Consider the following 22,853-nt stretch of genomic DNA (forward strand, 5'->3'; position numbering starts at 1 on the left):
TGTTACCATTTTCCCTGCGGTGGGGAGAGGCAGACCGCCCCGACTCCGCAGCAGCAGGGAGGCCCCACACCCCAGACCGCAGTCGGACGGCCAACTCCTCCTCCTAGCCCCCCCGCTCCAGCAGGTCGCAGAGAACGGGGGTGGGAGAAGACTCCAAACCTCCCTCCACCCGCTCATTGTAGTGTTGATGCATGTGTGTTCTAAGGTGCAATTAAAACCCAGGAGGGCATGGAGCTACCTGCCAGAGAGCAGCAGGTAAGCGCATAGTCCCTCCTGTTAGCCCTCAATGTCTACGTGTATTTAAAATTGAGAGGTGGGCAACGATGCCAGGGGTGAGGTGTACACCCTGATGGTAATTTGGACTCCGTGATTGTGCCCACCCCCAAGATCCTATATGTATGTGTAATGAGGGTGTGAGTAATGTGAATGTCTAAGTTGTGGGATAAAATTGAGGCAGAGGCAGTCAGAAGGGGACAGAGGGGGGGGGTAGCCTCCTCTGCACCCTGGTGACATACCCCTACTCCAAGGCCCTGCATGTGTGGGTGGTTGTGGTGGAGCGGGAAGAGGGAGGCAGCTGGAGATGGGGAGGGAAGGAAGGGACGGGCCAGCTCCCCCGCTGACCCCAGTAGGCACTCCCATACTCCGCGACCCACCAGGGAAAGGGGGCCCAGGCCCATCCAGACCGGGGACCAGTGCAGCAGCACCGCCCGGCCCCACAGAGCCTGGGACAGCCCCCCAGACCCCATTGCAGCATAACTAAGGGAGGATTCAGGGTCACCTGGTCCAGCCCTAACTATATGCTTTAGCAAAAAGGAAAGTTTGAAGCCTAATCTTGAAAGTAGAGATAGTGTCTGTCTCCTGAATCCAAACTGGAAGCTGGTTCCACAGAAGAGGGGCCTGAAAACTGAAGGCTCTGCCTCCCATTCTACTTTTAAATACTCTAGGAACAACAAGTAGGCCTGCAGAGCGAGAGCGAAGTGCTCTAATAGGGTGATATGGTACTACAAGGTCATTAAGATAAGATGGGGCCTGATTATTTAAGACCTTGTATGTGAGGAGCAGGATTTTGAATTCTGGATTTAACAGGAAGCCAATGAAGGGAAGCATGATAATAATCACATGATTATAAACAGGAAACATGAACCTGCTCAGACACTCCTGACTCAGCTCTGAGAAACAAACCACAGGGAGTGAAATGGATCCATGAATATTTGTAAAGACACAGGAAGAACACTCAGACAAATTTGTGGGTTTATTGCTTTGATGAACAAGTTTATGAACACACTGAGTTCAGATAAAACTGGTCTCAGTCTCATTAATTTGACTTTTGTCTCCTTTGTTTTTGTGGCAGGAAAAGATTCCAGGTGGAATCTGCTGGATGGATGGTGGAGATACTCACTGTGACGAGGGAGCTTTAGTTTGCTTTGAATCCCAGAGTTGAACCTTATTCACACAGATGGTGACAGGACAGCTCATACAGGAGATTAACCTAAAGCAGGTGAGACAGGTAGACAGGAAGCAGAAGTTCATTACAGGTGAACTCTGCACACACAACAACAACACACACTCATTATGATCTCATTGTAGAACTATGATGACATCATCACCGTGAGCCAATCAGCTGCACTCGTTTCCTTTGACGAGGAAGAAGGTTCCAGCAGCCACACCGAGCAGACCGAGAGTCAGACCCACTCCACAGAACACAGAGGGTCCAACACCTGGATCAGAGCGAGCGGACGCCTCCACCTCTGGAGACACAAACACAGAGAACATGAACCTTCACATCTGGAGGCAAAGAGGAAAAACACACATCTGGAGACAAACTGTCAGCTCAGATGAGATCCAGCTGCTCTGATGAACACTGGGCTCAGTCTTCACAGCTGGAGACTGTCACATGTGTACCTCTGTCAGTGCTCTGGGTTTAAATAAAGTTTTCTCACCATAGATCTTGGTCAGTGGTTCTGTCAGGGCCAGATGTTGTACTGCACAGCTGTAGATGTCTCCCTGCTGTGGGGTGAACTGCAGTCTGGAGATCTGGGTGAAGGTCCAATCTTTGTTTAGATAGGGAACGTTGATGCTGGATCCTGTGACCTTCTGTCCGTTCTTGGTCCAGGAGACGTTGATAGGAGCAGGATAGAAACCAGTCACGTGACAGATCAGAGTGTTCTTCTCTCCAAACTCCACCTCATCTCTGGTGTAGATCATCACAGCTGAAGGAACATCTGTGCACAAACACATCAGGCAGAGGATCAGAGCTTCAGCTGGTTCCCATCAGCAGGTGATCATGATAATAAACATCAATAAAACGTTCAGGTGTTCAGTCAGATGATGTCATCACTGTCTGTGTGAGAGAAGCTCGAGTGAGGTCAGAATCATGAAGTTAAACTACAGACAGACTCAGTTCAGCTTCAGAGGAACTAAAAGGAGGAAAAATAAAATAAACTGTGATCTGCAGTAAATGCAGAATACTGCATTCAGAAATACTGAAATATAAACACAAATATAAACACGTCAGTGTTTCTGTACACATGATCAGTATGAATGTGTTTAAGGTGGAATTATTTCTTGTATTTAATCAGGTTGAAGCTGGCTGTGTTTGATTGGACAGAATACATCGACGCTGATGATGTCATCAGTGTGTTACTCTACAGAGCGTGCAGGTAAACACAGGTGAGGTGAGACAGGTGTTACATGTTGTATTTACCCTGTTCTGGAGGGAAGTCCTTCATGCCTTTACCACAAAGCTTTATGAGGTCTCTGCAGGTCTTTTGAAAAGCCACAGATGATTCATAACCTCCTGGTACAGTCATAGGATCAATAAAAGGAGGCAGAGGGTAGATCATCTCCTGTTTGTTGAAGTCTGCGTAGGCAAGCTCTTCACCATCCAGTCCATACATGTTCTCTCCATCAGAGTCTGAACAGCCACCGACAGCAATGTCACTGTGCAGAGCTGAAACACATCAAACACTGATCAGTGACCTGATCAATAAGCTGCTGTTTACAGAGACAAACTCACCGTCAGCAGAGACACAGAGGACACAGGAGAGGAAGACGAGCAGCTCCTTCATCTTCATCAGCAGCTCTCTGACAGTTAAACTCTGAGTGTGTGTGTGTGTGTGTGAACCTCACAGTGTGTGTGTGAGAGTCTGTGAGTGAACTGAAAGTGCAGCTGAGCTCTAACACACAGCAGCCAATCACAGATCTCACAGCTCATGATGTCATCAGTGTCCAGGCAGACAGCAGCTGGAGGTGAACATGATCTGACAGACAGCACCAATCAATAATCAATATTTATAGACTCTTCAAAATAAAGTTCAGCCAGATCAGTTTCCACTCTTAGGATTTTCAAAATAAAACCAACTTTATTTTAATAAAATGATTCAGTTTGTTTAAAAACACTGTGAAATATGACTTTATGTGTTATTTAAATAGTTTCCAGTTTAAAACATCTTGATGCATTCTCGATCATCCAGGAAAGTAAATCTCCAAAAGTTGATTCTGTTCATCTGGACGTAGCGTTTTGTGGGAGAAACGTTTCGCCACTCATCCAAGTGACTTCTTCAGTCTCAGCTGACTGCTGTCAGGCGTGTCGTGTGTGGAGGCGAGGAAGAGACGACCCAAACGCAGGACTCACGGTGAAAAATGATGCATATTTATTGGATCGAGAGAATGAACAAAGCAGGAACGGCAGGACTGACTAACTGACTGAGAGACTGACTGAACATAGGCAGGAACAACAACAATGACGATATCAATGACGCGACAAAGACCAGGAGAGAACTGAGGACTTAAATATACAGGCTGAATAATGACTGATAGGTGACAGGTGAGTGAGCAGCTGAACATCATTGAACTAACAATACATGGAATAAGAACTAGAACATAATGCACACAAAGTAACGCTAACACAAAACAGGAAGTGGAACATACAGAAGATAAACAGTGAGCATGAACTGAAAATACTGGGTCAATGACACAGGAATCCTGACAACTGCAGGTTGCATGTCCCCAAATCTTATAAACAGTATTTGTTAGTATTGTTGAAATCTCCCAATTCTTTGAATCTTTGGGCTGAAGGAAGGACAGTACTCGGTGTATAAATGCTCAATCAACAATCATTTATTTCCATACAATTCAATACTTATGAGCATTAGAACCATCATGATGGGGAGACCTGCCTGCAGAGGGTCACAGCGAGTCTCAAAATGGTGACGGGTTGCTCAGCTTCTTATAGTCTCTAGTGGCCCCCACCTAGTCGTAAAAGCCTAAACATTACATTCTTTCTCTCTTACGGAGCCTAAGTTATGACCTCGGCTCCCTGTCTTTCTGCTCTTCTGAAAGGTGGGGGTCTGTCTCTTCTATTATCTGCACACAACCTTCTCTTCATGATTCAGCAGTAAAACATGTCAAGAAACAGTGTGAGACATTCAACAGTGTCGAGTAATACAAGTCAATCCAATAGATCTAATGATTTTCACACTCTTTTAAGTCAGAAGTATAATGCAAACTAAAACTACATACTGATCACACACTCTATGTTAAAGGGTATAATATGATCTACAGCAGTATCATACTTCAACTACTTTGATTACATATATAAGGTAACATATGATAACAGAATAATATCACAGTATTCATTTACATAATGACTGAAACCAGCCCACTGAAGGAACAGCTGGGAGGTCAGTTCCTTAGTCATAATTATTCACATTCTCATGACCATTGATCAACAACCACTGATCAATGTCCCTGAGTCCCATTCACAGGCAGTTAGGGAATGGCTGCAATCACAGCATTGTAAGACCGATTATCTGCATGATCAACTCTGTCACCTATAACATCTCCAAGCTTCTGGCTTCGATCCTCAACCCGCTGGTGGGCAGCTCTGAACACCACATCCAGAACACCCTGGATTTTGTTGAGAAGGTGAGAGATGTCATTACGGAGGCAGATGAGACCATGGTCTCGTACGGTGTTACATCTCTCTTCACTTGCAGCCCAGTCACGGAAGCGTTGGAGGTAGTGTGTAAGAGATTACAGGATGACCTCAGCAACAGGACTACTCTCAGCATCGACCAAGTGTGTTGGCTTTTGGAACTGTGACTTGATTCCACCTTCTTCACATACAAGGGTCAGTTCTACAGGCAGAAACATGGGTGTGCCATGGGCTCCCCAGAAACCTACACATACGGATCAGTATTGAAGGTTTGACTCTCATCATCCACTGGAGCACAAACTGGGCGTCATCAGGACGCTACAACACAGAGCGAACACCATCCCCACTGACACAGCAGCCAGGGAGGCAGAAGAACATCAGGAAGGCCCTGGGTAAATGTGGTTATCCCAGCTGGACTTTTGTCAAAGCTGGGAAGGCTCCTAAAGAAAGCTCCAGCCGATCCAGGAGAGAAGGACAACCGCTGCATAAGTGAAAACCTGTAGTGATCCCGTACGTGTCAGGAGTATCGGAGCAGCTGAGACGCATTTTTTCTAAACACCAGGTCTCTGTGGCTTTCAAACACCAAAACACGCTGCGCCAAAAACTGGTCCACTCCAAGGATCGGGTCCCCGACACAAACAGAGTAACATAGTGTACGCTGTTAAGTGCAGGAGGATTGCCAGGATTTATACATCAGGGAAACCAAACAACCTCTGGCTACAACAATGCTGTTTGTTGATTACAGTTCAGCGTTTAACACAATAGTGCCCTGCAGACTGTTCACAAAGCTGAGGGATCTGGGACTTAACAGCCGTCTGTGTGCATGGGTGTTGGACTTCCTCACTGGCAGAACTCAGGTGGTGAGGGTGGGCAGGTGCTTCTCCAACAGCATCACCATCAACACAGGAGCACCTCAGGGATGTGTCCTCTCGCCACTGCTCTACTCCCTCTACACTTCAGACTGTGTGGCCACCCATGGCTCCAACACCATTGTGAAGTTTGCTGACGACACAGTGGTGTTGGGTGCCATCTCCAACAACGATGAGGCGGCCTACATGGATGAAGTGAAGAATCTGGCATCGTGGTGCCAGGACAACCACCTCCAGCTGAACGTAAGCAAGACCAAGGAGCTGGTGGTGGACTTCAGAAGGGGTCAGCACAGAGACTACAAGCCCATTATCATCAATGGAGCTCCAGTGGAGAGGGTGCAGTCCTTCAAGTATCTTGGTGTCCACATCTCCTCAGACCTGACATGGGCTGCCCACATTCAGGTCCAGACCAAAAAGGCTAGGCAGCGCCTGTATCACCTACGACAACTGAGGAAGTTCAGGGTCTCTCCAAAGATCCTCAGGATTTTCTATACAGGCGCTGTGGAGAGCATCCTCACACAGAACATGACATCGTGGTTCGGGAACAGCTGTGTGAAGGACCAAAAAGCTCTCCAGAGAGTGATCCGTACAGCAGAACGCTGCTGCAGGATTGCTCTCCCCCCGCTTCAGGACACCTACACCAGGAGATGCCGGACTAGAGCAGATACTTAAGGACCCGTCCCATCCTGGCAACAAACTGTTTCCAACTTCTGCAATCTGGTAGAAGGTTCCGCATCTTCCGGGCAAGGACAGAGAGACTCAAGAGGAGCTTCTATCCCCAAGCCATCCGTGCCCTAAACACACACACCCGCCCTCTCACATCATCTATAATTGACTGAGACAGGACTCTTCCAGACACTAAACCAAGGCACAATGTACATTTCAACTCCTTTAATTTTAAATATGTTTATATTGTCTATCCTGTAAAATAGTCAGATGTCTATTCATATTAATGTACAGAATTCACCTGCTTGCTGCTACTACTGCACATTCACCTAATACACAGGGACGTGCAGAGGGGGGGGCTAGAGGGGCTTGAGCACCCGCCCCTTTCCTGATGAGTGCCCAAAGTGCCCTTTTGTTGAGGCAACTTTTAAATTTTTTTTATTTATTTATTTATTTTTTTATGTGTGTGTGCGTGCGGAGTCCTGTCTGTGCCCCTCAACAATAATATTTAACTATTAATCATAGTTTTGCTAAATCAAAGGATCTGGCTTGCATCAGTCACATGATCACATTTAACCAATGATCGCCCTCGACGGCAGAACGCGCTGGTTACGAGCCGGGAACGAGCTCACAAAGAGCACGCGCATTTTTAGCGGTCCGGAGCTGTAGGAGAAACACAAGTTAACTCAGAGACACAGACTGATGCGACACAACCAGTAAGTAGGTGTACAGCGTGCACTGTAGTGTGTAGCACACAGGAGTATTAGCTTATTACGTACACGTTGGTAAGCTGTCTTGTTGCAACTGACGAACTGAAACAAACGAGCGTGCTGTGTGTGCAACAGCGCGACAAACATTATCTGTCCTTTTATTAACTGCACAAGTAGTGCTGGTCACAGCTGCTGGCTACCTGTGTAAGGCTGTCATGGGTCTGTAGCTCTGTCACCGTGTTAGGGAACATATTTAGTTTTAAAGTAAGTTTCTGGGCATTTCCTGCCTTTCTGGAGGGATTATATTTCACTAAAAAACGATCTAATATGCATGTCCACATAATAATTATTATAATTATAATATATTAAAAAACACACGCTGTATTTTAAAGAACATACATTAAGAAGCAGATTATATTAGATTTATATTTTAAATAAGACAAAAGTTGGATTTTACAGCAGTAAAATGATTGTATCTCTACAGTTTAAACATGTAATAAGCTTTGCCCTGCACAGAGTGGATAGTGAAACAAATGGAATCATCATAATGACATTATTTCATATTTATTACTTCCCCCTCCTCATTGCTTTATTATTGTAGCTCTAGTAATAAATAATAATGTAAGGATTCTGGATCAGCACCATGATGCCCATAGTATATACAGTATTCTGAAGAAGGTCTAAAATGTCACTGTGTGTGCATGTGTGTGTTTTATTTAGCTGGATTTAAAAAAATATTACTCATGATATAACATTGTGCAGACATGGCTGGTAAGGACATGAGGAGGAAACAGCAGGAGCTGTGTGAGGCTACTAAAGGCAGTGCTATAACATTTTTCTGTCATCATTTTATTATAGATTAAGTGCTGGAGTTGTTAGGTGTGGATAATTAGATTATAGTTTATTGCAATAGCAAGTTGTGCCTTGTTCTCAGATAGACAGTCGCCTCTTGGCCAGGACTCCCTTGAAAAAGAGGTTTTTAATCTCAATGGGATTTTTTTCCTGGTTAAATAAAGGTTAAATAAAAAAAAAAAGACAGCAAGTGGAGAGTGATATATGAAATGATGGGAAGGAAGGAAGAAGAGAAGCAAAGAGTGATTCACAGGCAGAGCCGAGTTTATGTCACAGTTTTTCGTTGCCTTATGGTTCCAAGCGCTGTCACCAATCTTTGCATTTTGTTATTATCTCATGACACTTGTTTAATCAGCTCCCATCTCTCCTGTGGACTTTTTAATGTCTACAGTCTCAGATCAACACAGCCCTGCCCTTCCCATATTAGATTCTTGATGAATGTGTGTTGTTGTTATTCAGCCTGGTTCAATGTGCCCCTTTTTAACTTTGAGCACCCGCCCCTTTAAACCTCTCTGCACGTCCCTGCTAATACACTATATATAATGTTCTTCCTCTACACCCCCAATTTTTGCACATGTCGAGGAGCGTGTCAGGCTACATTTCACTGTGTGTTATACTTGTATAACTATGCATGTGACAAATAAAGAACCTTGAACCTTGAATCTTACAATGCTGTGATTGCAGCCATTCCCCAACTCTCTGTGAATGGGACTCATGGTTATTGATCAGTGGGCTTTGATCAGTGGGTTTTGATCAGTGGTTGTTGATCAATGGTGATGAGAATTTGCATAATTATGATTAAGGAACTGACCTCCCAGCCCATTGTTCCTTCAGTGGGCTGGTTTCAGTTATTATGCAAATGTCCTGTTTATAAGATTGAAACCTGCTGTCAGCTGAGACTGAAGAAGTCACTTGGATGATGATGAAACGTTTCTCCCACAAAACGCTACGTCCAGATGAACAGATTCAACTTTTTAAGAAGATTTTCAAGTGTTTCCTCTGCTGTTTATCAGCCAATCAGCTCTTTGCTGTCACACAGCTTACATGTGCAGGTGAGTCATCATTGTGGGTTTTCTATATGTTCATCTTTGATATCATAAAAATGTGATGGTCATATAAGACGCATGTTTAAAGATAAGATATACAACTTATATGTTTAAATAAGTATGTTTATTGTTCACACACTGACTCCATGTTTGAACATGAATTTCACTGAGATGATTGAAGATAAAAGCCTCAAACTTTCATCATTCTTACCATCTAAAAGAATCAGGATCTGTAACATCAAACTGTAAGGGCTAGTTTCAATAAAAGAATCAAGCTATGCTGCAAAGTCTCATGTTTGAAAGCTCAAAGGAAGAAAGGTCATTTTAATTCAGTTTTCTTGCTGATTAAATATGACAGGCTGTTTCACAAGAATAGATACTCTGATCCACAGAGAACAAAGATCTTCTGCTCGAAAGGTAAAGCTGAGAAAAATATTTAGCTAAATGTGAATATTTTCCATCTTTGACACCATCTCTGCTGATCATTCCTGGACCTGCTGACCTGGAGGAGTCTGATCATCAACACTGAGTCTCAGCTGTTCTGTCATCTGTCACAGATCCTGCTGGACGCTCACTGAGGGACGTGGTGCTCGGTTGGTGAATGTGGAGGTTTGATGGCACATGTGAGGCCTGTAAACTATACAGAATACGTTCACAGACATCATGTGAGGACCAGCTCTGTTAGTCTGCAGATCGTCCCTCTGATAGAGCCCTCTGTGCTCCCACAGCAGGTTGATGTTATCTATGAGACTAACACAACAGACTGGTGACAGACAGGTGTGTGAGACCAGCAGACTGAAACTGCACTAAGATGAAAGTGTGGCACTTCAGAGACTCCAGGACCCCAAACAGATGCAGAACATCTGGTTTTCTGTCTTCATCCTGATGTTCTGGATGATGATGTCATCAGTAATCACAGCTGTGAGGCAGGATGGAGTGAAGACCAGGCTTCGATCAGCTGTGGTGTCATGGACCAGCCTGCTGTGGGTGGAGGTCGAGGTGCTGCAGGATGCTGTGGAGGAGGTGCTGACATTCTTGAGATGCCACCTGGAGGTGTATAAGTTTCCTTCAGGAGCCTGATCCATGTGAACTCCCTGGAGATGGGGACCAAAGACTGTCCTCCAGTGAGCAGACTTAGTGCATCCAGGAAGCTGAAATACTGGATGAAGTCCTGAGAGTGAGGGGTGGAGTCAGGACTGTCTCCCAGTGCTTCATACGCTGGTCCTGGGTTTAGATCCTGGTGGACTGAAGCTCACTGGAGCCTTTGGTTTGGTGCCCAGTGTGCTCCATGGATCTGAAGCCTGGGCTGGTCCTGACCATGGAGTCCAGATGTTTCTAGCTTTATTAAGGAGTCCAGGAACGGGAATGATGGCTGACAGCGGAAGAGTGTATTCGTGAGCTCTCGGCGGTAGGCCCAGGAATCTCTCTTTATCCTGATTTGCCCTCATATAATTCTGGACCATAGTAAGAGGCAAAGTTACTAAGTAAACTTCTGTATGGCAAGTTATAATTTACGACACTCAAAACGAAAGAAAACGGCTTAAACTTCAGGGCACCTGAACATATCAGCAACAAGAAATATGGTGGATGGGGAGGAGGAACTGCCAATTAACAAAGTACTCAATGCTATCAAGGAAACTAAAGAGGACCTCACGAACCACATTGACAAAAAAACGGCCGACATACAAACAACCCTGACGAAAATTGAATCCTCTCTTAATGCGCTTTCCGAGCAGGTTGAGGAGATGGAGGCGCGAGTGAGCGCAAACGAAGACGACATTAAAGATGCACGCAGCCGTGACGATAAAATGGAGAAATTGACAACGCAACTCAAAGACAAAATCGACGACTTGGAGAACCGCAGTAGAAGGTCCAACCTTAGGATACTGAACATCCCTGAGCAAGCAGAAGGCTGCGACGCTGTGGGATTTTTGGAGAAATTTATACCACAAATCCTGGGGAATGATAACTTCACCTCACACATTACCCTTGAAAGAGTACACCGCGTCGGGAAGAAGTCTGACAGACCACGGCCTCTCATCGCTAAGTTCCTGAACTTCAGAGACGAAGAAAAAGTCCTCAGACTGGCTAGAAGTACGGGAGAGATGACATGCGAGAATAAGAAAATATCGTTTTTCTCGGATTACAGCGCAGACCTGCAACGCAGAAGAGACGAGTTCCATGAAACAGAGGCTGCGAGAGAAGGAGATTGAATATGCTCGGATGTACCCAGCGCAACTTCGCATCAGCCACCAGGGATCTATCAAAATATTCTCCACTCCTGCCGAAGCACAACGTTATCTGAAAGATAAATTCAGTACTTCGCTGTAAATATTTTACCGAGAGTGGCTAAAGTTTCAACCTTAGCAGCTGCCTGGGCCACCACTATGGTTTAGCTGAATTACCTACCTAATGTGGTTTTGTTACAGGGGTTTTTACTTTAACGTTTTGGGGTTATGTTTGGTCTCTTACCAAAAATTTTACTCACACTTACGCAACTGTTCACACAGCTCCCTGGTCTAGGCTGTATCTTACTGTTATACCCATGTACAGAGCTTCACCACATCGAAACGCACAAAAGCAGGAAAGTGTTCAGAAATCCCCAGAGTTGAATACCATGACACTCACCTGTCCAAGATATTCACATAAAAAACTTAAATTATGGTCCATCTAACTTGTATATCTTGGAATATTAGAGGGATCAATTCACCCATTAAGGGGAAGAAAATGCTGACATCCTTAAAGAGGCAGAGAGTAGATGTCGCTTTTATCCAGGAGAGTCACCTCACAGACGCTGAACATTTAACATTACGAAGAGATTGGGTGGGCAATGGTTTGTACTTGTAGATTGTGAAATAGATAGAAATAAGATAACTTTGGTAAATATATATGGGCCTAACTACGATGAACCTTTATTGTTTAACAACTTAATAATGAAACTGGCTACAGTTGAGGGCCAGTATGTTGTGGGTGGAGACTTTAATTTGGTCCTAAATCCTTCTCTGGATCGGTCCTCACCCAAAACAGCTTCACTATCAAAGGCAGCAACAGCACTGAACCAGGGTATGAAGGATATAGGCATAATTGATGTGTGGCGAAACGTTCATCCAGGACAGAGGGATTTCTCCTGTTTTCACCAGTACATAACACACACTCTAGAATTGATATGTTTCTCTTACCACAAAATATGACGGCAACAGTGATAGATTGCTCCTACTTAGCAACTACTTTTTCAGACCATAAACCCATCAAACTCTCCTGGGCTACCAACATGTCGCAACCTGCAACCTACAGGTGGAGGTTTAAAAACTGCATGCTAGGAGACTCTGGCTTTATTTCATATATGAACATTAATATTGAAATATTCCTAGATGCCAATGTTAAGGGTTCAATATTGAGGAGGGATACAGGAGGTAATCCAAAAATAACAACACTGATCCGGCCGGGTGAAGTCAAACGATGATTTGACTTCACGCGTGGAGAGACGACCGCTGTACGCAGACAGCATCGATCTCTAACTAACAATGCACAAGCAGATGTTTTATACCATTAGGGCTTAAATTTAATGACGCCCCTTCAACGTCAAACAAATACAATACATACATAGGTTTCAAAACCACAATGACTTTTAACACAGTTTAAAAGAACATTGTCTCCACGGCAGGTGCTTCCTGTCATCCTTCTGACTCTCGCTTCTCCAAAAGCCATGCTCTGCAACAAACTAGCAATTCTGCACGCACAAAAATGCAGCTGCAAGCAAACATGATTAACCTCTCACCTATAAATGAGTCTATCTACTATGTGTGTGTGTGTGGGTGTGTACGTGTGTGTGTGTTCGAGGAGTGAGGTTCGATGGGTTCCAACAGAACAACATGAGGTGAACCCCATACTATTAAAAGATGTTCCATTTTTAGGTACAAAAAAATGTCTATCCAGGCTCACAAATAAATTGATAATATTAAACACCTTCTGCGCCTGGCAGGAATCCCACTCACTTCTGAAAATAAATATCTCTTTTCTTAGAAGGACAGTCCTATGGGGCAACCCTGACCTCTCTCATCATATTGCTGACCCAATACTGCAGGGATGGAAGGACAGAAATATTCAAACTGTTGCTGACTTATACAATAATGATTCATTTATTGACTTTCAACAACTAAAGGAAAAATTCAAACTCACAGGACAAAGTTTCTTCAAATTCCTACAAATAAGAGACTGGGTCAAAGAGAAATCCAAAGGGTTATTCCCCGAGATACCAAAAGAAAGTACTCTTGAAGCCCGTCTCTGCACTAAACCATGGAAGTCAATAAAAGGAATAGCATCTTCTGTATATGCCATTATCAATGAAAAGTTACCTGACTATAACAAAATGTCTATAAAAAGAAAATGGGAAACAGACCTGGGCCATGTCTATGAAGAGGTAGAATGGCACCATTTATTGGAACAGGCACAGACCATGTTAATTTCTACAAAACACAGCTTTCTGTTTGTTTGTTTTCCAATTTAAAAATGAAAAAATAAAGCTTATAAAAAAAAGGGTCCAGAAACTGTGTCCTTCTTCATTTCACTGTGTGTTATATTTGTATAACTATGCATGTGACAAATAAAGAACCTTGAACTTGAACCTTGAACTTGAAAAAAAAAACACTACACTCTTTATGTCTCTATGAGTAAAGTCTGAGGTTATCACACACGTGTTGGATTTTGGGTTCAGTTCTGGCCGAAGTTTTTTGCTTTTCACTGATTTTGAGGACCCAGAGTTGAACAGCTGTTAAACCTGTGGATGAGTTCAGAGGTCAGCCTGGCTGCTGTGGGTGGAGGTCGAGGTGCTGCAGGATGCTGTGGAGGAGGTGCTGACATTCTTGAGATGCCACCTGGAGGTGTATAAGTTTCCTTCAGGAGCCTGATCCATGTGAACTCCCTGGAGATGGGGACCAAAGACTGTCCTCCAGTGAGCAGACTTAGTTCATCCAGGAAGCTGAAATACTGGATGAAGTCCTGAGAGTGAGGGGTGGAGTCAGGACTGTCTCCCAGTGCTTCATACGCTGGTCCTGGGTTTAGATCCTGGTGGACTGAAGCTCACTGGAGCCTTTGGTTTGGTGCCCAGTGTGCTCCATGGATCTGAAGCCTGGGCTGGTCCTGACCATGGAGTCCAGATGTTTCTAGCTTTATTAAGGAGTCCAGGAACTGGAATGATGGCTGACAGCGGAAGAGTGTATTCGTGAGCTCTCGGCGGTAGGCCCAGGAATCTCTCTTTATCCTGATTTGCCCTCATATAATTCTGGACCATAGTAAGAGGCAAAGTTACTAAGTAAACATCTCTATGGCAAGTTATAATTTACGACACTCAAAACGAAAGAAAACGGCTTAAACTTCAGGGCACCTGAACATATCAGCAACAAGAAATATGGTGGATGGGGAGGAGGAACTGCCAATTAACAAAGTACTCAATGCTATCAAGGAAACTAAAGAGGACCTCACGAACCACATTGACAAAAAAACGGCCGGCATACAAACAACCCTGACGAAAATTGAATCCTCTCTTAATGCGCTTTCTGAGCAAGTTGAAGAGATGGAGGCGCGAGTGAGCGCAAACGAAGACGACATTAAAGATGCACGCAGCCGTGACGATAAAATGGAGAAATTGACAACGCAACTCAAAGGCTAAATCGATGACTTGGAGAACCGCAGTAGAAGGTCCAACCTTAGGATACTGAACATCCCGGAGCAAGCAGAAGGCCGAGACGCTGTTGGATTTTTGGAGAAATTTATACCAGAAATCCTGGGGAATGATAACGTCACCTCACACATTACCCTTGAAAGAGCACACCGCTTCGGGAAGAAGTCTGACAGACCACGGCCTCTCATCGCTAAGTTCCTGAACTTCAGAGACGAAGAAAAAGTCCTCAGACTGGCTAGAAGTAGGGGAGAGATGACATGCGAGAATAAGAAAATATCGTTTTTCTCGGATTACAGCGCAGACCTGCAACGCAGAAGAGACGAGTTCCATGAAACAGAGGCTGCGAGAGAAGGAGATTGAATATGCTCGGATGTACCCAGCGCAACGTCGCATCAGCCACCAGGGATCTATCAAAATATTCTCCACTCCTGCCGAAGCACAACGTTATCTGAAAGATAAATTCAGTACTTTGCTGTAAATATACCGAGAGTGGCTAAAGTTTCAACCTTAGCAGCTGCCTGGGCCACCACTATGGTTTAGCTGAATTACCTACCTAATGTGGTTTTGTTACAGGGGTTTTTACTTTAACGTTTTGGGGTTATGTTTGGTCTCTTACCAAAAATTTTACTCACACTTACGCAACTGTTCACACAGCTCCTTGGTCTAGGCCGTATCTTACTGTTATACCCATGTGCAGAGCTTCACCACATCGAAACGCACAAAAGCAGGAATGTGTTCAGAAATCCCCAGAGTTGAATACCATGACACTCACCTGTCCAAGATATTCACATAAAAAACTTAAATTATGGTCCATCTAACTTGTATATCTTGGAATATTAGAGGGATCAATTCACCCATTAAGGGGAAGAAAATGCTGACATCCTTAAAGAGGCAGAGAGTAGATGTCGCTTTTATCCAGGAGAGTCACCTCACAGACGCTGAACATTTAACATTACGAAGAGATTGGGTGGGCAATGTTTTGTACTTGTAGATTGTGAAATAAATAGAAATAAGATAACTTTGGTAAATATATATGGGCCTAACTACGATGAACCTTTATTGTTTAACAACTTAATAATGAAACTGGCTACAGTTGAGGGCCAGTATGTTGTGGGTGGAGACTTTAATTTGGTCCTAAATCCTTCTCTGGATCGGTCCTCACCCAAAACAGCTTCACTATCAAAGGCAGCAACAGCACTGAACCAGGGTATGAAGGATATAGGCATAATTGATGTGTGGCGAAACGTTCATCCAGGACAGAGGGATTTCTCCTGTTTTCACCAGTACATAACACACACTCTAGAATTGATATGTTTCTCTTACCACAAAATATGACGGCAACAGTGATAGATTGCTCCTACTTAGCAACTACTTTTTCAGACCATAAACCCATCAAACTCTCCTGGGCTACCAACATGTCGCAACCTGCAACCTACAGGTGGAGGTTTAAAAACTGCATGCTAGGAGACTCTGGCTTTATTTCATATATGAACATTAATATTGAAATATTCCTAGATGCCAATGTTAAGGGTTCAATATTGAGGAGGGATACAGGAGGTAATCCAAAAATAACAACACTGATCAGCCAGGTGAAGTCAAACGATGATTTGACTTCACGCGTGGAGGGACCAGCGCTGTACGCAGACAGCATTGATCTCTGACTAACAATGCATAAGCAGATGTTTTATACCAATAGGGCTTAAATTTAATGACGCCCCTTCAACGTCAAACAAATACAATACATACATAGGTTTCAAAACCACAATGACTTTTAACACAGTTTAAAAGAACATTGTCTCCACGGCAGGTGCTTCCTGTCATCCTTCTGACCCTCGATTCTCCAAAACCTCAAGCCATGCTCTGCAACAAACTAGCAATTCTGCACGCACAAAAATGCAGCTGCAAGCAAACATGATTAACCTCTCACCTATAAATGAGTCTATCTACTATGTGTGTGTGTGTGGGTGTGTACGTGTGTGTGTGTTCGAGGAGTGAGGTTCGATGGGTTCCAACAGAACAACATGAGGTGAACCCCATACTATTAAAAGATGTTCCATTTTTAGGTACAAAAAAATGTCTATCCAGGCTCACAATAAATTGATAATATTAAACACCTTCTGCGCCTGGCAGGAATCCCACTCACTTCTGAAAATAAATATCTCTTTTCTTAGAAGGACAGTCCTATGGGGCAACCCTGACCTCTCTCATCATATTGCTGACCCAATACTGCAGGGATGGAAGGACAGAAATATTCAAACTGTTGCTGACTTATACAATAATGATTCATTTATTGACTTTCAACAACTAAAGGAAAAATTCAAACTCACAGGACAAAGTTTCTTCAAATTCCTACAAATAAGAGACTGGGTCAAAGAGAAATCCAAAGGGTTATTCCCCGAGATACCAAAAGAAAGTCCTCTTGAAGCCCACCTCTGCACTAAACCATGGAAGTCAATAAAAGGAATAGCATCTTCTGTATATGCCATTATCAATGAAAAGTTACCTGACTATAACAAAATGTCTATAAAAAGAAAATGGGAAACAGACCTGGGCCATGTCTATGAAGAGGTAGAATGGCACCATTTATTGGAACAGGCACAGACCATGTTAATTTCTACAAAACACAGCTTTCTGTTTGTTTGTTTTCCAATTTAAAAATGAAAAAATAAAGCTTATAAAAAAAAGGGTCCAGAAACTGTGTCCTTCTTCAGTCGGGTGCAGGGTGGAGGTCCTTCATTCCATTCACAGAGTTTTCAGCTTAGACAGCCATCTGTCTGACAGGAACAAACAGTCAGCCTCATCATGAAAACACTAAAACAGCAGCAGTCAAATATCTGCATATTTTTACACTTTAATAAGACACATGAGAAATGTAAAAGTATCTTAAGACATTTTAAAAGAAATACTAAACTAATCATCCAGACAAAGTTATTTACAGTACACACAGGAGCCACGGTCAGACCAACATGTGCAGTGATTGGTTTTTGATATTTCCAGCAGCTTTCTGCTGTATCACAGTTTCTCCTGCATGCAGTAAATATCTGTGCTCACTGAGAGCTTCCAGTCTTATAAAACATTAATCACTGTTCGGTAAATGTGATTATTCTTCATACACTGTTTGTGTAAAGTCAAATTGTTAAATGTTGTCATCGTGTTTCTTAAATTTGTAAAGTCTTAGTTCAAACTACAGGATCAAAGACGTTCCTTTGTCTCTGACCACCTCTCCAGCCACTCTGTGCTGGGGGAGGTTTTATTGCAGATACATGCTGTCTGACAGATCTGTTTCTTGTGTTGCTGCTTCCTGCTTTTATGATCCTTTTGGTGAGCAGGAGGTCACACAAACGCACACCCATGACACACACATTCTCACACACACACACAGAGTGCCTTGTCTTTTAGAACCATTTGGGTTTTTACGTCGGGAGGTGCTTGTGTTGTGTTGTAAGTCAATAAAAAGGCTGCGAGGAGAGCTGCTCTTTGAAGGACTTGGTTTGGAGACAGGTGAGGAGCATCTAGCTCCACATTTACAGCATCATCAGAGGCTGGATGTTTGTTTCTGATCACTTTCATGATTTTATTGTGACTGAAGATCACAACAGGCTTTATGTCATCAGAAAGCAAAAGGATGGCTGTGTAGATGATGGACGGATGTTTGGGTGGGTGGTGAAGTGGAAGTGGAGCCAACTTTAGCCTCTTTCTACTGACGACTTCCTTTTCAGCTCCTTCTTTCTAGTTTCAAGTTTTTCTTGTTTCCAGAGGTCCTGCAGCAGCATCAGCAGCTTTATATCCTCCTCTGTTCGATCCAGTTAAAGACTCTGCAGGTTCAGAGGCATCATGGTCTTTAACATGACATCGTGGTTTGGGAACAGCTGTGTGAAGGACCAAAAAGCTCTCCAGAGAGTGATCCGTACAGCAGAACGCTGCTGCAGGATTGCTCTCCCCCCGCTTCAGGACACCTACACCAGGAGATGCCGGACTAGAGCAGATACTGAAGGACCCGTCCCATCCTGGCAACAAACTGTTCCAACTTCTGCAATCTGGTAGAAGGTTCCGCATCTTCCGGGCAAGGACAGAGAGACTCAAGAGGAGCTAAACACACACACCCGCCCTCTCACATCATCTATAACTGACTGAGACAGGACTCTCTTCCAGACACTCTAAACCAAGGCACAATGTACATTTCAATTCCTTTAATTTTAAATATGTTTATATTGTCTATCCTGTAAAATAGTCAGATGTCTATTCATATTAATGTACAGAATTCACCTGCTTGCTGCTACTACTGCACATTCACCTAATGTATATACACTATATATAATGTTCTTCCTCTACACCCCCATTTTTGCACATGTCGAGGAGCGTGTCAGGTTACATTTCACTGTGTGTTATACTTGTATAACTATGCATGTGACAAATAAAGAACCTTGAACTTGAACCTTGAACTTGAAAAAAAAAACACTACACTCTTTATGTCTCTATGAGTAAAGTCTGAGGTTATCACACACGTGTTGGATTTTGGGTTCAGTTCTGGCCGAAGTTTTTTGCTTTTCACTGATTTTGAGGACCCAGAGTTGAACAGCTGTTAAACCTGTGGATGAGTTCAGAGGTCAGCCTGGCTGCTGTTTCAGAGAACAGCGAGCTTCATGAAGCTCACACTTTTACATGTCTGTGTTTGAGAACTGAGTCACGTGATGTACACAGCAGCAGCGTCTCTGAAGTTTACAGTCGGTCACTTGAACATCTCTCTGTGCTTTCACTTCCTGTTCTCCCAGCAGCCAATAGGAAAAAAGCAGCTCACAGTTTTTAATTTTCATGAAGGAGACACTCTCATGACTCAATGAGTGATGCCACTGAATAGCCAATCAGTGGCAAGCAGTCTGATGATGTCACATTTTGGGATCACCCAGATCAAGATCTCTGGCTGAATGTGGTGACTAACATATTCAATTCAATAAAATTGAATTGAATTGAATGGGCGCAACCCACAGACTCAACTCTGCTGCTCAACCCACAGACTCAACTCTGCTGCTCAACCCACAAATGTATTTTTCCTTAAACGTGTGGCCACATTTAAGGGAAATAAACAGGTTTTATAATTGGACAGGATTCACTGCAAAGAAGAATTAACCTTCCTCTCGTGTTAGGGTCGGCACCGACCCATTTTAAATTTCAAATGCATAAAAAAATCACATTTGTTTATTGTATCAAGGCTTTTTGACTTTGTCAGGAACCTCTATTTCTACAAAATAAAACAAAAAAAATCTTTTCACTAAATTATAAAATGCCCTAGTTGAAATTATGGCCTTTGTGTTGTTAGGGTTATAATATTATGAGTATAAAGCAATAATTAGAGCCAAAACTGAAATCATAAGTGCACTGTCAGCTGACACACTGACAGCCAGCTCCTCTCCTAATCATATGAGCTTCAGGGGATTCTTATTTTGCGTGTTTTTGCAGTATACCTGCACAAAAACAAAACAAAATAAAGACGGCATGTCAAGACATGTGAGGTGAATTCACTCATTTGAGTGGCCATTTGACTTCCAGAGTGCACATTTAGAATTTGCAGCATACAAAAATGAGAAGAAGATTTACAGTGAGTCAAGTTTTGGATCATATTTTTGGTGAAAATGAAGGAGAGGACACAGAGCAGCATAGCGATTCAGATGGGCAGGTTTCCTAGGGGGAAGACAATGTGGACTATCATCCAGATGACACAGACACATCTGATCAGAGGAGGAGGTCGCTGGTGCTGAAGCTACTCCTGCTGAAAGATTCAAGTCCAAAAATGGTAAGATCTTTTGGAGCTCAGTACCTCATGATGTACATGGCAGGGCAGCTGCTGCAAATGTCATCAAAATGACCCCTGGAATCACAAGGTTTGCTCTGACCAAAGTCAGTGACATCAAGAGATGTTGTGAGCTATTTATGCCATTGTTACTAAAAAGGATCATCGTTACTATGGCGACATGGGGAAAGATATGGATGAGGAATACCTGGATGCTTTCACTGGTGTTCTTCTTCTTGCTGGAGTGTACAGATGCTGGACTGAGGCCACTGATAGTCTATGGGACGCATCGACAGGCAGAAATATTTTCTGAGCAACGATGTCACTTCAGACATTTGAGATCATTTTGATTCAAGAGTCCTCAGATTTGACAACAGAGAGACCAGACCGAGGTCTGACAGGCTTGCTCCCATCAGGGGTGTCTGGGAGAGATGGGTGCAGCTTTTTCCGTTGATCTTCATCCCGGGCCAGAGGTGACAGTGGATGAACGGCTTGTCCACTTTTTGAGGAAAATGCCCCTTCCGGCAATACATACCCAGTAAGCCGGGGAAATACGGCAGAAAAATCTGGGAAGCCTGTGATGCCAAAACCAGCTATGCCTGGAATGTACAGATTTTCACAGTCAAAGCTGTGAGTGGCACCCCTGAGAAGAACCAGTTAAACTGTGTGGTCCTCAGTATGACCACTGGACTGCAGGGTCACAGTATCAGCTGTGATATTTTATTTATTTATTTATTTTTACCAGATATGACCTCGGACAAGAACTTCACAAAGGAAACTTCACAAAGGTGTAGCTGTATCATCAGGAAGTGATAAAAAGCCCACAATTACCCACGACTATAACCAGAGCAAAGGAGGAGTGGACTGTTCCTTGTTCTTTAGTTTATATTAAAGGTCTACTGCTGAAAAGAAAAACTTTTTTGGCTTTTCTTGATGTAAATATCTATGGGTCGAAATTTACCCGCAACACAATAGATGTCATTAACATGAAAAAATCAATGAAACAGATTTAAGAGATGTGTCCTATGCTCCTCAATAATAGTCAGGTAACACAAAAACCTATTATTTATTAATATGATTCTCTTGAGGTTAATTGTACTATTTTTTTTAAATTGAAATCGAGTGAGTGATTCGTTCGTGCTATGATTCAGCACAGGAAGAGAGGGGGTGAGTAGCTCAAATGTGCTGTTAGCATGTTAGCAGAGCGATGCTACTGTGAACCAAGGAGCGATTTTCTTACTGTGAGCTTCTACTCAGGGTTTTTTCTTCCAGTTCAGAGCAGAAATGTTTTTGTTAAGATACTGGATGTTGTTTTTCTCCACACAATTTTAATTATAAGCTAAATATATTTCTGCTAATGAAATTAGTTTGCTAACAGCAACAGGGATGAGTCAGTGAGTCAGTTGGGCTTGTGAATCATGATTCACGAGTCAGTAAAGTGATTCTTCAGTGTTGAACGATTCGTTCATGATTCGCACATCACTAGTGGGAAGGAAAAACTCCCTTTGAAAAGGTGGAAACCTCCGGCAGAGCCAGGCACCGGGAGAGACAGATATCTTCTGGGACTGATTGACGTTGATGGGAAGGAGACAGGACAACCTATACACTGTGGAAGAGAGCACACACAGACTTGGTGAATAAGAATACTGTGTATATCATGGGAAGCCTGCAGGAGCCTCAGCTTACTGCAACATAAATGAGGGAAGATTCAGGGTCACCTGATCCACCCGAACTGTATTATTTGTCAAAAGGAAAGTTTTAAGGCTAATCTCAAAAGTAGCATGTAACATCAACAATCCAGGATAACTTTTAATGACTTTGTGAATTTGATGCAATATTTGAGTATCTGTGTTGAACTTGAGAATAACTGTCCTTTATTTGTTGTTGTTATTTGCACTGCCTGTGCAAATTTGTTTTTCATATAACCCTGTAAAGTCGGGGTGAGCCTGAATAGTTCAGTTAACGCAGTACAATCACGTCATTTTCAAACATTCATTACAAATCATTCTTGTTAGTTGATGTCAAACTTTCAACACATTCTTCCTCTGGGCCACTTTTCATCTCTATCCACTGCAATAGTTGCACAAACATTTAAGGCAAAATCATCTCAAATAACAGTACTGTAATGTACGTTGTCCAGTCAGTGGGTCCTGGACAGTGTTGTCATTGTCACATACTAATATATTAAATATAATGTTAGCTATTCAGTAGTTTGACACAAAAAATAAATTTAACTTCAGGAGATCTTATACACCTGAGGCCTCAAGTGTCTTCTGGGCCAGCGTCCTTTGGAAAGGACATTTGGG

At 43.2% G+C, this 22,853-nt stretch overlaps 1 protein-coding gene across 1 annotated transcript; it reads right to left on the reverse strand.

Annotated features, from left to right (window-relative positions):
- Positions 1–1,234: 1,234 nt before the first annotated feature.
- LOC120733272 (H-2 class II histocompatibility antigen, A-U alpha chain-like) lies at positions 1,235–3,089 on the reverse strand. The gene is made up of 4 exons (XM_040031373.1): positions 3,017–3,089; positions 2,705–2,950; positions 1,941–2,222; positions 1,235–1,748 (listed from the first exon to the last, which is right to left on the reverse strand). Exons 1-4 carry the CDS (start codon positions 3,072–3,074, stop codon positions 1,618–1,620), a joined length of 717 nt encoding a protein of 238 aa, XP_039887307.1. The 5' UTR covers positions 3,075–3,089; the 3' UTR covers positions 1,235–1,617.
- Between the last annotated feature and the right edge of the window lie 19,764 nt (positions 3,090–22,853).

The sequence above is a fragment of the Simochromis diagramma genome, unplaced genomic scaffold, assembly GCF_900408965.1.
Source record: "Simochromis diagramma unplaced genomic scaffold, fSimDia1.1 OVJJ01000315.1, whole genome shotgun sequence".
Classification (NCBI taxonomy): Eukaryota; Metazoa; Chordata; class Actinopteri; order Cichliformes; family Cichlidae; genus Simochromis; species Simochromis diagramma.

Excerpts from the sequence above, each read along its gene's own strand:
- LOC120733272 (XM_040031373.1), bottom strand. The coding sequence starts at position 3,074 with ATGAAGATGAAGGAGCTGCTCGTCTTCCTCTCCTGTGTCCTCTGTGTC. Across the intron at positions 2,951-3,016 it reads CCTCTGTGTCTCTGCTGACG|CTCTGCACAGTGACATTGCT; the intron begins GTGAGTTTGTCT and ends GATGTGTTTCAG. Across the intron at positions 1,749-1,940 it reads ACCACTGACCAAGATCTATG|AGGTGGAGGCGTCCGCTCGC; the intron begins GTGAGAAAACTT and ends TTGTGTCTCCAG.